The sequence below is a fragment of the Primulina eburnea genome, unplaced genomic scaffold, assembly GCF_022965805.1.
Source record: "Primulina eburnea isolate SZY01 unplaced genomic scaffold, ASM2296580v1 ctg443_ERROPOS1800000, whole genome shotgun sequence".
Lineage (NCBI taxonomy): Eukaryota > Viridiplantae > Streptophyta > Magnoliopsida > Lamiales > Gesneriaceae > Primulina > Primulina eburnea.
In genome coordinates this window covers 60,307-73,433 of record NW_027331257.1, presented here as the reverse complement: position 1 = coordinate 73,433, position 13,127 = coordinate 60,307, and the positions used below count along the sequence as shown (strand labels likewise).

At 32.6% G+C, this 13,127-nt stretch overlaps 1 protein-coding gene across 2 annotated transcripts; it reads left to right on the top strand.

The window, feature by feature from the left end:
* Positions 1-6,902: 6,902 nt before the first annotated feature.
* Positions 6,903-10,844, top strand: LOC140821160 (transcription factor bHLH143-like). 2 transcript variants are annotated; one of them, XM_073181575.1, is made up of 4 exons: positions 6,903-7,148; positions 8,161-8,783; positions 8,931-9,072; positions 9,161-10,844. In XM_073181575.1, the coding sequence occupies exon 4, from the start codon at positions 9,174-9,176 to the stop codon at positions 10,155-10,157; it is 984 nt and encodes a 327-aa protein (XP_073037676.1). In that variant the 5' UTR covers positions 6,903-7,148; positions 8,161-8,783; positions 8,931-9,072; positions 9,161-9,173; the 3' UTR covers positions 10,158-10,844. The 2 variants fall into 2 exon arrangements, with proteins under 2 accessions (XP_073037676.1, XP_073037675.1); XM_073181574.1 differs by having other exon boundaries at positions 9,158-10,844.
* The last annotated feature ends 2,283 nt before the right edge of the window (positions 10,845-13,127 follow it).

The following is a 13,127-nucleotide window of genomic DNA, read 5'->3' as shown; positions in this document are numbered from 1 at the left end:
CAATCGAAACTACAGGTTTGGATTGTTATACAATTAAAATATTAGAATTATTTATACTGCGATAATTATCTATGTTATGAAAATAGTGATTGAAACTCGATGTTTGAGTTGTTAGATAATTTAAAAGATCATAGATATGCTGGTATATAAGTGTTTGATCTTACGATTAGAATTAAGGGTTAAGATAATGTGTTCGACTATCATATACTGCAAAAAGTACAATTATTGAGAGATTTTTGGAGACAATAATTGCTCCTACTATGAGAGCGATTGAACAAAACGATTGATTTTTCGGGTGTATAATATTAATATTTTGTAAGGCCAGGCTATTTATTTTCTTGGATTAAATTTTTATTTTTATTATTATTATTCATTTATTTGTCATTTTTATACTATTAATTTTCTAATCTCAAAATGTGATATTAAAATGACTTTTGTTAAAATGGTAACGAGATGAATAAAACAATTATTTCGTTAAAGAAATAACCCAAGTTATTTAGTTATACCGTGTGAAAATGATAGTCACGAATGGTACAAAAGAATTATTTTAATAAATAAAACAATGATGATCGATAACAGATAAATCAATCAATTAATTAAGAAAATAAAATACAGTTGTAAATAATAGGGCCGGCCGGCATTAATGTATTTATTTTATATTATCAGTATTATATTTATTTATATAATAATAATACTTTTGTATCTTTCCAAGCGTGGATGTTTTTGTTGGAGAATCCACAACCAAATATTTTCAAAGGTCTCCAGTCCCACAACTCCCGCATCCCCCACGCGTGCATATTCTTTACGTTTCTTTACATTTTGAATTTTAAATCACGAATCACGGCTTATAATTTTGGTTTGAGACCATATTTCGACTTTTAAACTCGATATTAAATGTCTTCTCGAATAAAAAAAAATCACAAATCAATATCTTATCACTCATTTAATATCAAGATTTTAAGTTTGAGACAAATTCACAGTTTCGAAACTTAATATAACAAATGTCTTAATGAGTAATGACTCAACAACAAAAAAACTGATAAGAGAGCAATAGCTCGATGTCTAAATCCTTCCTCTGTTACTAATTAATTTATATTAATAAACTAGGACAGTCATTCTAAAATTTTAGGCTACGTTCATTTATTTTTTTAATAAAACGATATTGTAGTCGATGAGATATTGAATCAATGGGTAAGATTGATATCTTGAGACTTGTTAATATTGTGTTCGAGTCTCGTTGATTGCGAGTAGTTTTTCTGATTTATTTAGATAGATTTAGTTGTTTATTCGTAATTTCTTTACCCGAAACAAGCAAGTCTCGGGTTCACGCTCAAGTCTCGTCAATAGTGCTAGAGGTTATATTATACTATTGTAGTTTGGAACAATTACATAATTGTTGTAATCTAAAAAACACAACATGTACTATTTTATTTTCGTTTTCTTTTGTAAGAACTTTTTTCTATGTTTTTCAGCATAAATACATTGTCTTTTCAACGTCAGATCACCATTCAAAAATATTCTGATATTGTATAAAATTTAGCATAAAAAATATTTTGAAATTTTTAATTATATCGCGGATTTGTTCGTTAAAATAAATTTTATTTTTATTTAAAAATAGAATAAAGAATATGCTTGGTTTTGATTCACCAAAAATATTTTTCTAAAAAGTCAATTTTCTCAAAACAAACTTCGTTTTTTTATTTTTTGAAAACTCAAAACAAACTTTCCAGTCTATACACTTTCTTGTATTAGCTTGAGCTTCTAACATAAATTATTTTTTGTCGTTTCATGTAATTACAAGATTTATAGAAAATTGTGTTTAGACCGGATTTAATTTAAAAATATAAGAAAGAAAAAATTAAAGGAAATTGTCCACTTGAGTTTACTTCGAGTATTTTGATGAATTTTGACTTTAATATACACTGGTCGTTATAAAATTTAGTTGACTACCTAACGCAACTTTTAGTACATCAACTCAACCTTTGTTTTCATTGCAAGAAAATTTGTGCGGATAAAAATTTTAGAGCAGCATTTATAAATATGATTATTTTGTCCATGTATATCGACGCAAAATATCAATGATTTTTTTTATATATAAAAAATTTATATGAGTATTTTTTAAAAAAGTTCGAACAATTGAGATTTTTTTTTTATATTTAAAGGATGTCTAAAATTAGTAAGTGTAACTTTTACCCTACTACAAATAGTCGCTGACAATAAGATAACCCAATTTTATTGCTTCTTATTTTAATTTTAAATTTTATTTGTGTAATTTTTAAATATAAAAAATTTAAAATTACATTTAAAGATCAAAACATCTTGATCTATTAAATTTAAATTATATACATTTATAATAAAAATAGTAATTCTAATGATAAGCAGAAATTGATATTTATAAACTCATTTAGTAGGCTGCGTCTCGGTGGAACACACGCGCGCTCGTCTCGGTGCGGTGCGGTCTTTGACAAGTATTAATCTTTTTGGACCAAATTTAATAGAAGAATAAATTTTCAGTCGCAAATTGATATACTTGGGCAGAGGTACGCGTGCAAGGGCGCCACATCCCGCGCGGATGCGCGCCTGTCCGAGCATCGGCCAAAACAGGGCGCGCGCGCCCGACTGCCTGCTGTGCGAGAACAGAGTGCAAGGCGCGCAGCTCTCAAGGGCAGAATGCTGCGCGCGGCCGCGCGTATTGTCGCGCGCGCGGCCGCGCGCCCCCGACTGCCTGCTGTGCGAGAACACAGTGCAAGGCGCGCGGCCGCACAGCTTGTCGCGCGGGCGCGCGCGCCTTGTTGTGCGCGCAGCTCTCTAGGGCAGAATGCTGCGCGCGGCCGCGCGTATTGTCGTGCGGGCGCGCGCGCGGCATTGTTCCTGAAAGCATGCGCGTCCCTTGGCTATGGTGACTTCAGTTTTTCACCCAAACAATGTATCCCTTGACTAAAATGGTGTTTATTCGAAGCATCCGGTCTGGAGAAATATGTCTCATCAACACAACCATTGATCATCTATAAATAGTCCCTCAAATCACATTCAAGGGTTGTTGAATTTTACTCCATCCTCACTCATATTGCTGCATCATTTTCGAAAATTACTTGAGAGCTTTGGCATATATTTGTTCGCTGATTTCGAGATTTGAAGTGCTGCAAATTCTCGACATGAAGTCGTTGTATCTTGGGGACGATTGCCTGAGACGTATAGCACTATATACGGGCAATTTCGTCTTGCGGAGAAAGGATTTTCCTTGCCTCGACTTGATCTTGTTGTTGCTGCTTGGTTTGTGATTCAATTTGCTGCGGTTTGCTCGAGTTCAAGACATTCAACATATCCAGGTTAACATCTACAGATTACAAAAACAACAAAAATATAGTATTAATGATTTATAGACGCGGTATAAATAAAATAAGGTAAAAAGAGTGAAGCATTGATTAACTAGAAGACATAAAAAAATTATTTTAGTTAGTAGAAAATATCACATATGCCTTTTTTGTTTTGGAAAATAATAATTGTCTCGTTTACGAGAGCAATCGAATCATTATATTTGTTTTATTGTACGATTTTAAATATTATGTTCATATAGTTGCAAGAACAAGAAATCATACATTTCGATATACATAAGCATTAAACAAAATCATATATATTTATATTTCACTCGAAACTATTTTCTAAAATATACCTATCAAATGAAATTATTCCGAATATTTTATTTATTATTTGGACAATTAAATTAATTATAAAACTTTATATGAAGTGTGATACTTGATTATTTGGTTCCCTTCACTCCAAACAAGAGAGCATGGAATTAGCATATTATAATCATCTCCAACACTTTTTTAATTACATTATTAATCCCTTAATTGTAGATAAATCAAGTCCCAAGATTTCCTTCTCTGGCCAAAGATTTTCTTCAGGCGTTAAATCATGTTCCCTCTAATTATTTTATTAATGGAATCAGTGGCCACCCTTTTCCTTTTTCCCTTATTATTAAAAAATTTGATTAGATTTCTTTTCCTAACTTTAGGTAATGGGATGGCCCATTTTGTTCACTAACCCTATTTGCTTTGATTATTAATGTCACCAACAAACAATAATTAAAACCCTACTCTACTTAATTACGTGCTAAATTTTGACAAATACAATCGAGGGTTTTGAAAGGACTATTTGGCAGATCGATGACTATATATGAATTTCAATTTGTTGGAAACGGCTGATGAGATTATGCGTTTATATCGATTTTTCAGATCGAAATATTATTCCGATCTTGGGATCGTATGATTTTTTGCGCACAAATGGCTTATGAATCAAATATGCACATAAATAAAATTAGTCGACATAATCAATATTTTTTTTCAGAAATTTATGCGTAGATTTGAGTTTTTCGGGATTTCCTCCGCAAATTTTCCGATCCTCAGATTTCATAATTATTTTTGTGAGATTTATTGAATGAAACTATTCATCTAGCTAATATGGACATGAATGTATGATTGCGAGAACATTCGGAGCTAAAATTTTACTATAATTGTCTATGGATACCTGCTACAATTTGATCATCGATTTTTTAATAAAATATATTTCTTAATTATTTTATTATATAGGAAATATTCTATTTTATGGAGCACACGTATCACACTGAATACATAAAAATTTAAAAAATATATTATTTACAATAGAAAATCTAGAATATTCATATTTGGTGGGGGAAGCAAATACGTCAAACTCAAATGTATTAAAAAAAATAGTGGGTATCTTATTCGACGGTTTTATAAATTTATATCCGTGAGATGGATCAATTAAATCTATATTTATAATGAAAAATAATATTTTTAGATTAAAAGCAATATTTTTTATGGGTAGATTCGGATATACAATCTCTTGAACAAAATTGAGGTGTCGAGACAATCTCGTAAGAGTTTTTGTGTTCAAAAAATTAGCTAACAAATAATTGATTTTACAATAATTAGTTTTAAATTTTCTTTAAGAAGAAAAATTTCACTTTTCTTGAACTATTAATTTTTCAACGACGTTGAGCTTTAAACTAAAAATGTTGTTATTACTTACGAATTCAAACCACAATTTTATACACTAAGTAAATTATTTGTTAAGAATAATATTTTTAATATTTATGCATAATTTACTAAAAATAAATTTTGCCTCTGATTGCTACTAATTTTTAATATATAGCTCATGAAGTTTTTTTATTTGTCCAATTTTCGTCCCTCCATAAAATCATTGAGTCCTTAACTGTCAGACAAGTCATAAATAAAAAAAAAAATTAACTTTTTATTATATTTTCTTGTCATAATTTAGGTATTTTTACTATTTTTAAACTTTAATTTTTTTATTCTCTTATATTATATAAAAGTTGTAGTTACATGATACACATATGATCATTAACTGTTTTTTGGTTAACTTGATCAATTTCAATGTGCTGAACTAAAAAAAAATATTAATAAGTTTATTTAATATAATTTTAAATATTGCAATTCTGAAATTTAATTTATAAAATAAATTCATTTAAACAACAAATATCTTAATTCAGCTTACATTCGTTTAAAAGCTTACTCTAAAATTAAAAAAAATATATTAAAATCGATGTTTGATTCCAAATATATAATTCTATATAAAAAAGAAAAGAAGATAGCACGAGGTAAAAGGGATGATAATAAAAATTAAATAAATAAATAAAAGTGTATAAAAAAAGTTTAGTTTTCCCATTAATTGATGGATGAATCATGCTTCGAAGTGGTTCCAAAAATGACTGTAAATCACATCAATAAAAAGTTATAATGTAGGCCATTACACCATTATATCACCACTTTTAATTATATATTGAATCCTATTTCTTAAAGTACATTTATTTTTATAAATTGTTCGAATCTTTTTGTATGGCATTTGTATAAAAATACCTTTTTTTAAAAAAAATTAACATATAATTAATATTATCAAATTCTTTAATATAGTTCATTATAAACAAAATCACGCCTTTATAAATTATTAGTACCGTAAGATCAATCAAGTTTTTCTTAATTAAAAGCATAACCAGTTGTAACGTTATAATTTAAATATTTTAAAACTTATAACGTAAGTATTTTGATTTAACCAATTATAAACTAATAATGCATATACATAAAAGGAACGATACCTCAAAAAAAAAATTGGGAAAAAAAGAAAAAGGGTGATTGGACCACTGTTTTTTTTTTAGTTTGTGGGTAATAAATAGTTGGTCAAAGTGATTTGGTCTTCAGGTTTAAACATGAGAATATATATTTGACGCCTCCATTAAGCATAATGTTTTTCTTTAATTTTTTTAAAAATATATTATAAAATTAGAGTCCAAGATTCAAAGATATTGACATATTTAAAATTAATAACATTTTATTTATCACAATTATAAAAACATATAATACAATAATAAATTATGCACATAATTATTTATACATATATAATCTTGAATACGTCTTCAACCCATCGTGGAAAATACGATGTCGGTAGCCAATATTTTGATTATTCGATGTGTAATTTTCTATGAGTTCTTTGTAGTAATTAAAATCATGAATAAATTGATTTGAGAGCGTTGGCATTCCTGTTAACGTGATAGTTTTTTAAAACAACTTAATGTAACATAATGTAATTTTTTTATAAATTATTTACTAAACAATTTTTTAAACATATAGATAAAATATAAAAAAAGAACTTAAAAATTGAGTCGACACCCTCAAAAAAGAGAAATTAATGTTGATATAGTGGCTTTTGATTAATGATTCAACGACCGACGGGTCCACAAAATTACCCAAAGTCACGCCCGCACACAAAGCAAACTAGCGCATGATTGTTCACACGTTTGGCACGATTATACACGAAATGAAATTAAATGAAATGATCCATCCAAACAAAATTCATTTTCATTTCATTTCATTTGAGGCCCGATTTTGAGGCTATAAAGTAGTTTAGTCATATTTCTCAGCACCCAATCCAATCTCTCTTCAGCCGTCGTCTTCGCCATTTGACCCGAGTTTCTCTCACATCTTCAAGTTGTGCTCTCTTGGGGTTGTTGTCGGAGGTGCTATTTTATCCGGGTTTCTTGATTCTGGTCTACTCTGAAGAGAAGAAGCCATTTTGCGTGCTGGGCTTTTGGCTAATTCCGGTGTTGTGTAAGATTTTGCGTTGTTATCTTTAATGTAGCTGTCAGCTGTTGTGGGGTTTGAATATTTGTCGATTGATGGATTTGAAAAATATGATTTTTGTTATCTGATCCGTTTTCTTGAATTTTCTAGGAAAGAATTTGCTTTTGTATTCTTGGTCAGGAATCTTGATTTGTGCTGTCTGAACTTAGTTCGAGTCTCTTTAAGGCACATGGAAAAAATCGTATGGGAAAAAAGCAGCTTGTTTTTGAATTTTCGAGCCTTCATTTTTGTGATTAAATGAAGTAGCAGGCAGTTATACAAATCTTAATGGGAATGTCCAATGGTAGATGACTTGTTTAAACGGCTTGCAGAAAAGCCGGACGGCTGATTATACAATCAAGTTTTATACTTTTGATGTCTAAATATATGCTTGGATTTGTTAATTGAGACATACCTGTGCGAGTTAATTGTTCATTAGACAGTAAAGGTCATCCAATAACAATATAGTGAAATATGTTGGATTTTGTGCTATATTGAAACCTCTCGTTTCAAAATTTCGTTCGCATGGGAATGATCAATATTCAATAGTTTTATATTTTAATGGACTTGAAAGTTTTGCTTGTTTGTATCACTCTCTTGGCTAGTAGGTCGAGCTATCTTTCTAGTTCTCAAAGTTGAAGCAAAAATTGAAGCAGTAATATATTTATGCTAACTATGGGGTAGTTTCTTGTGTTTTCTTGGCTTAAAGCATTGAAGCTTAGTGTATCTCTTTATATAATACGAATATATTATAATCTGTTGCAACCATAGAAGAAAACAAGTTTTCGTGTCTAGGGAACACAATCGGTGCTGACTCTTCAAAACTGGCAAAAGACATACTATTGTAGTTCCACTTTCTTTGTTTCTCTTGAGTTTTGATTTGTTTTTCTGTGTATGTGTTTTCAAATTATAGATTGTGTATGGCTTTCACGTCGCAGTTGATTTGTTTTGATCTTCTCAACTTGGATAGAGTGTGATGAATTTTTAAACTTCTCCGCAGGTTTCTCATAGCCTGTAAAAGTGGCAAACAATCACCATAAAGAACAATATGCGGTGGTTCTGTCTCTCCATTGACGTGTTTCGAAAAGCTATCACGTTGAACTTGTTTTGCCGTGTGATTCTGTAATAGTTTATTTCAAGAAAACAGCATCCTTTACTCTTTCAACCTCGAACTTTCATATTACACATTGAAATACTTATTGATTCCATGGGTTCATCTCACTTTTTCATCATTTCTTGCTGCATACTCTGTATAAGCTGAATTGTTTTCCTGTACGTCTTAGTTATTTCTCCTTCCCTTGCATCAATCCTTCTTTTGTATCATTTTCCATTTAGATAATTTAATACGGCTAAGTTTGGGAATTTGTCTATTATCTTTGGCTGGAGCCTTGTGGGAACTGTGGTACTCTTTTGAGCATAGAATTTGCAATAATCTTGTTTTTACTTTCATTTCTGAACGGTCTCAAGAAAGTTCGAGTGAACTATTGGATATTAGTAGTTATGGTGTGCCAAGCTGCTAGCCAGACAAGATTTCGGGCATTGAAACACGAGAATGGAATTGCTGGGTGTGCCACCATAATAGTTAGAGTCATAGCATGCTTTCAACCCCTTCAAGATTGTCAGGTTAGTAGCGTACACTTGATTATGCTACGAAGTCATTTTGTACAAATAAGTTTTTTCTACTTTTTCTAGGCCACATGCCCCCATCGTCTTCGTGCAATTGTATCAAGAAATGCAAGTACTAACAAGTTTTTCTTGGTTTTCTTTCAGGCTGAATATTTCCGCCAATTGCTTAAACCTGTTACGTAGATTGATTTATTTTCCACGCAGTCAAGTTAAGCTCGTTTGTTTTTATCGTTTCTGTTTTTACTCAAAGATACAAACTATCGCCGTTGTACGATTTGTTAAACTGGTAAGTTTGCTGGGTCTCTGACTTTTCATTATACTGTTTTAAAGACTTTTATATTGATTGTCTGACCATTATTTCTTCTTTCTAGAAGCTCATTGTATTAAATGGAAAGAGACTCCGGATCTTGGTTTCATCATCGGCGTGCACACTTACTCTCGTCCAATCGGAATTTATCCGGCTTTCCATATGATATTGGCTGGCTGAATACTGAGCCAGTTTTGAAGAATCCTCATTCTGTTGAGGATTTTCACCAGACCTTTGCTCCTGTACTGAACTCTGCGTCCAAGGAAAAGTTACTTGCTAGCACTATTGATTTCAAACAAAAAGAAAGCCCTATACTTGACCCTGCCCCAACCGAGAAGAGATTTCTTGTGTTTGATCAATCTGGTGGCAAAACGACCTTGATTTATAGTTCTGGATTCAGGTCTCATTTTCAGTGTGGAACTTGTTCGATCCCTAAACCTATCACTTATAATGATAATAATGTAATGGAGGGAGATCCCAGGATTAGTTTGCATCCTCAGAGGCCAGTTGCTAATGAAGAACACAAAGAAAATAACTCTCGAGATGATATTGCGGTTGAGTCTGAAATGCGTGAAGACACGGAAGAACTGGATGCTTTGCTATATTCAGATGGCGACAGTGATTTTTCCGAAGAAGATGAAGAAACAAGCACTGGCCATTCACCTAGTACAATGACTGATAATGGTACTAAGGATTTGGTTGAAGAAACAGGCGAAGAGGTCGATAACTTTGCTGGGCCAAATAAAAGGCAGAAACTTTTGGATGGATTTTATGGTGCGACATTACTAAAGGAGACTCGAAGCTCTTTGAAAACCAATGAATTCTCTGGTTTGGAAGGTGAAGCAGAATCAACTTGTCGCAACACCAATTGGCTAGGTACAGAAGGAGTAGCTTCCTTGTCTGGTACCAAAAGGAAAGAAAGAATACAGGAGACGTTGAGTATTATGCAGAGCATTTTCCCGAGTTTAAATGGTAAAGGCGCAACTGGTGCTATTGATGAAGCAATTCATTGCTTGAGGTCCTTGAAGATGAAAGCCAAGGCGTTAGGACTCGACACTCTCTAAACCTCTTACCATCTGTTGCCCCATTGTCACGAAAATAATATTATTTTTAAGTTGGCAGATATGTTTAGTTAAGGTGATTGTGGCACAGAGGTGCACTACGGGGAAGTAGTTGCGATATGACCGTAAATGTTTTGCCAGTCTCATTAAACTCTTTCAAGAATAAGTTGTTATAGAACATGTAAATTTGGTTTTCAAATGTTTCATATGATTCTACACTACCTACAGAAAGACTGCGAAGACACACGCTAGAAAGTTAACATCAATAATGCTTTTTCTAATTGCTGATTTGCCAATTTGAAGGTTTCTTCAGTTAGTTGGAATTGAGGAGAGTGCACACATGGTGCAGAGGTCCCAAGCTTACTCTTCTTGCCACTCTCTGTGGCTTCAATACATTACATCTTGTCAAGCATGGAGGATGTTACCATCGATGTCATTAGTTGGCTTGATCTCATATGTTTCAAGAAGCGATTTCGTTTGAATGTCAGTGGCAGTAAGATCATAGTAGCGGTGACATGATACGATCCAGAGTTTGAGCGCCATATTTAGTTCGATTCATTGTTTTGCTTTGTTGTTTTATGATTTGTGCGAGTGTTGTTTGTGATCAGTGTGATTTTCTGTTTTGTGCCATCGGCTAGTTAGGCTACTATAACAGCTATCCTTACTTAACTATTAAAATAATCTTGTATATCCATTCCATCTTCGCATCATCATCTCAGGATTTTTCTGCAAAATCAATACTTTGGATAGATGCAAATTTAATACTGCAAAATCAATACTTTGGATAGATGCAAATTTAATACTGCGAAAAACATGATGACAAAGAAATTTAATTTTTGTTCGACTCAAATTGATTTCCTTGGCTGATTCTGATAAGTCATTTTCTTTTTCTTTTTTGCAGGAAAATGTTTAAATGTTTCAGAAATATTATCGTTGTTATTGGAAATTCTTAATGCTCATTTTTTAAACCAAAAGACATCATATTCCATTCATACTGACCGAATGAAACATTAAATGCAGTTTTGTAACAATTTTCTTCATAATCCTGGATTTGCCGATAGCCAAATTTCATATCAAACCTAGAAAATGTGATTAAAGCCTATCAAAAAGGTCCTTATTCTAATGATAAGCAACTCCAAGCGAATCTACTCGAGTGAATAAGCTTTTTGTCTAGGACAACTTGAACCTCTTTTGACAATGCTTAATCAATTCCTTTGGATAAGTCTTGCTTTCGTAGGAATTTGATTTTCATGGAAACTACAAACATATGGAAGAGAAATAATACGTTTATTTCGTTTTAAGAAAGGTAGAACATATCTCCTTTTCAAGAATTGGGAAATTTTTTCTTGAATATCTGGTTTAGAAAGTTTGCTCCTTAAGTTTTTTATATTTAATATCGTCTTTGAGGGACATATATGTTTTTTAAGGTAGATTTCTTGATTACAAATATGTCTATTTGAAAGTTTATCTTGAACTTCTAAAGGATCCCCTTTAACTTCGTATGATCGCTTGGTAGTGTTTTTTCAAAATATTTAGTGGGAGTAAGATTTTTCCAAATTTTCATATTTATTCTGCATTTGTTCACATGCAAGCTTTTTGTCCTTGTAATTTCATAAATCATTGGCTCGAGTAGTCATTTTAGCTCACAATTATTAAAATATATATGCTCCCAGCATCAAAGTAATTAGAAGTAAAAAGAAAAAATCAGTAAAGAAACCGACAATTCTTTAGATGAAAAAGAAACAAAACGATTATATTCCTTGCCAACACTACAATTAATCTACTTGACCTTCACTTTTACAGATTCTTTTCTTCATCTAGCTGCTATAAATACCATATGTTTTCGACCCCAATATCTCACCATCTCATTTACATACATATTTCAAAGTTGTTTCTACTCTAGGCCGGGACCGACGACGGTTTTCGAACAAGAACAACTTAGATCTCGTGTTCGGACGTCGGAGGTGAAAACCGAACAGAAAAGTCATCGCACTCCGTTGATTGCCTTGTACAAGAATCTTGGTTAATGTCGGTTAATGCAATGCGCGAAAATTGTTGCTTAACCTCTAAGATTCCTTGCACATGGCTATTAATGGGCGGCGAAGGTTTTTATGTTTGGTTTTAATCTCCTATGTCCTATGCAACACGTCGTTTGCCGCAACTCTCAAGTAGCACTTGTGTTATTGTTTACACAGTCTGATAGGATGAAGCTTGTTCGAGGCAGCCAACCTCCTGAAACTGAAGAACACAGAGGAAGTAGGGAAGAGAAATAGAGAAGAGAATGCTTAGAAATTTTATTAATATCTTGTTGTCCCCCAATCATGAACGTACAAAGCTATTTATATCTTGCTACCAACTACCCACTCTTTATAACTCTTTGCTATTCTATTATTTACAATAGTCAATGCACTTTACGCCTCCATAGTTATTTGCATAACTATCACTTATTTATTTGCACCACATAATCCACCAATTTTGTTGGAAAGCTTTTTATTCTTCTATTTCTGGTTGTATCATTACCCTCCTGGCGAAGCACCACCTTGTCCTCAAGGTGAAAAGTAGGATACAGCTTTGCCAAATTCTGCACATCCTCCCACGAAGTCTCCTCCAATGGCAGACCCTCCCACTGAACCAACAATTGATCAATTTCCACAGATCCCTTTTTGACTGTACGAGAACCCACGATAGCTAAAGGTGTCACCACCGGTTGGTTATCCTCTGCCAAGGGTGGAAGAGACAAAGTGGTAGCTTGCTCCGGATTGGGACAGAGTTTCAGAACAGAAACATGAAATACAGGATGGATTTTACAGGACTCCGAAAGTTCAAGCTTATAAGCAACAAGTCCAATCTTCTTTATGATTTTAAATGGACCATAGAAACGTTTACTAAGCTTAGTAAACTTTCGCCCAGACACTGAAACCTGCCGGTGGGGTTGCAAACGAATGTAGCACCACTGCCCAACCTCAAAATGCA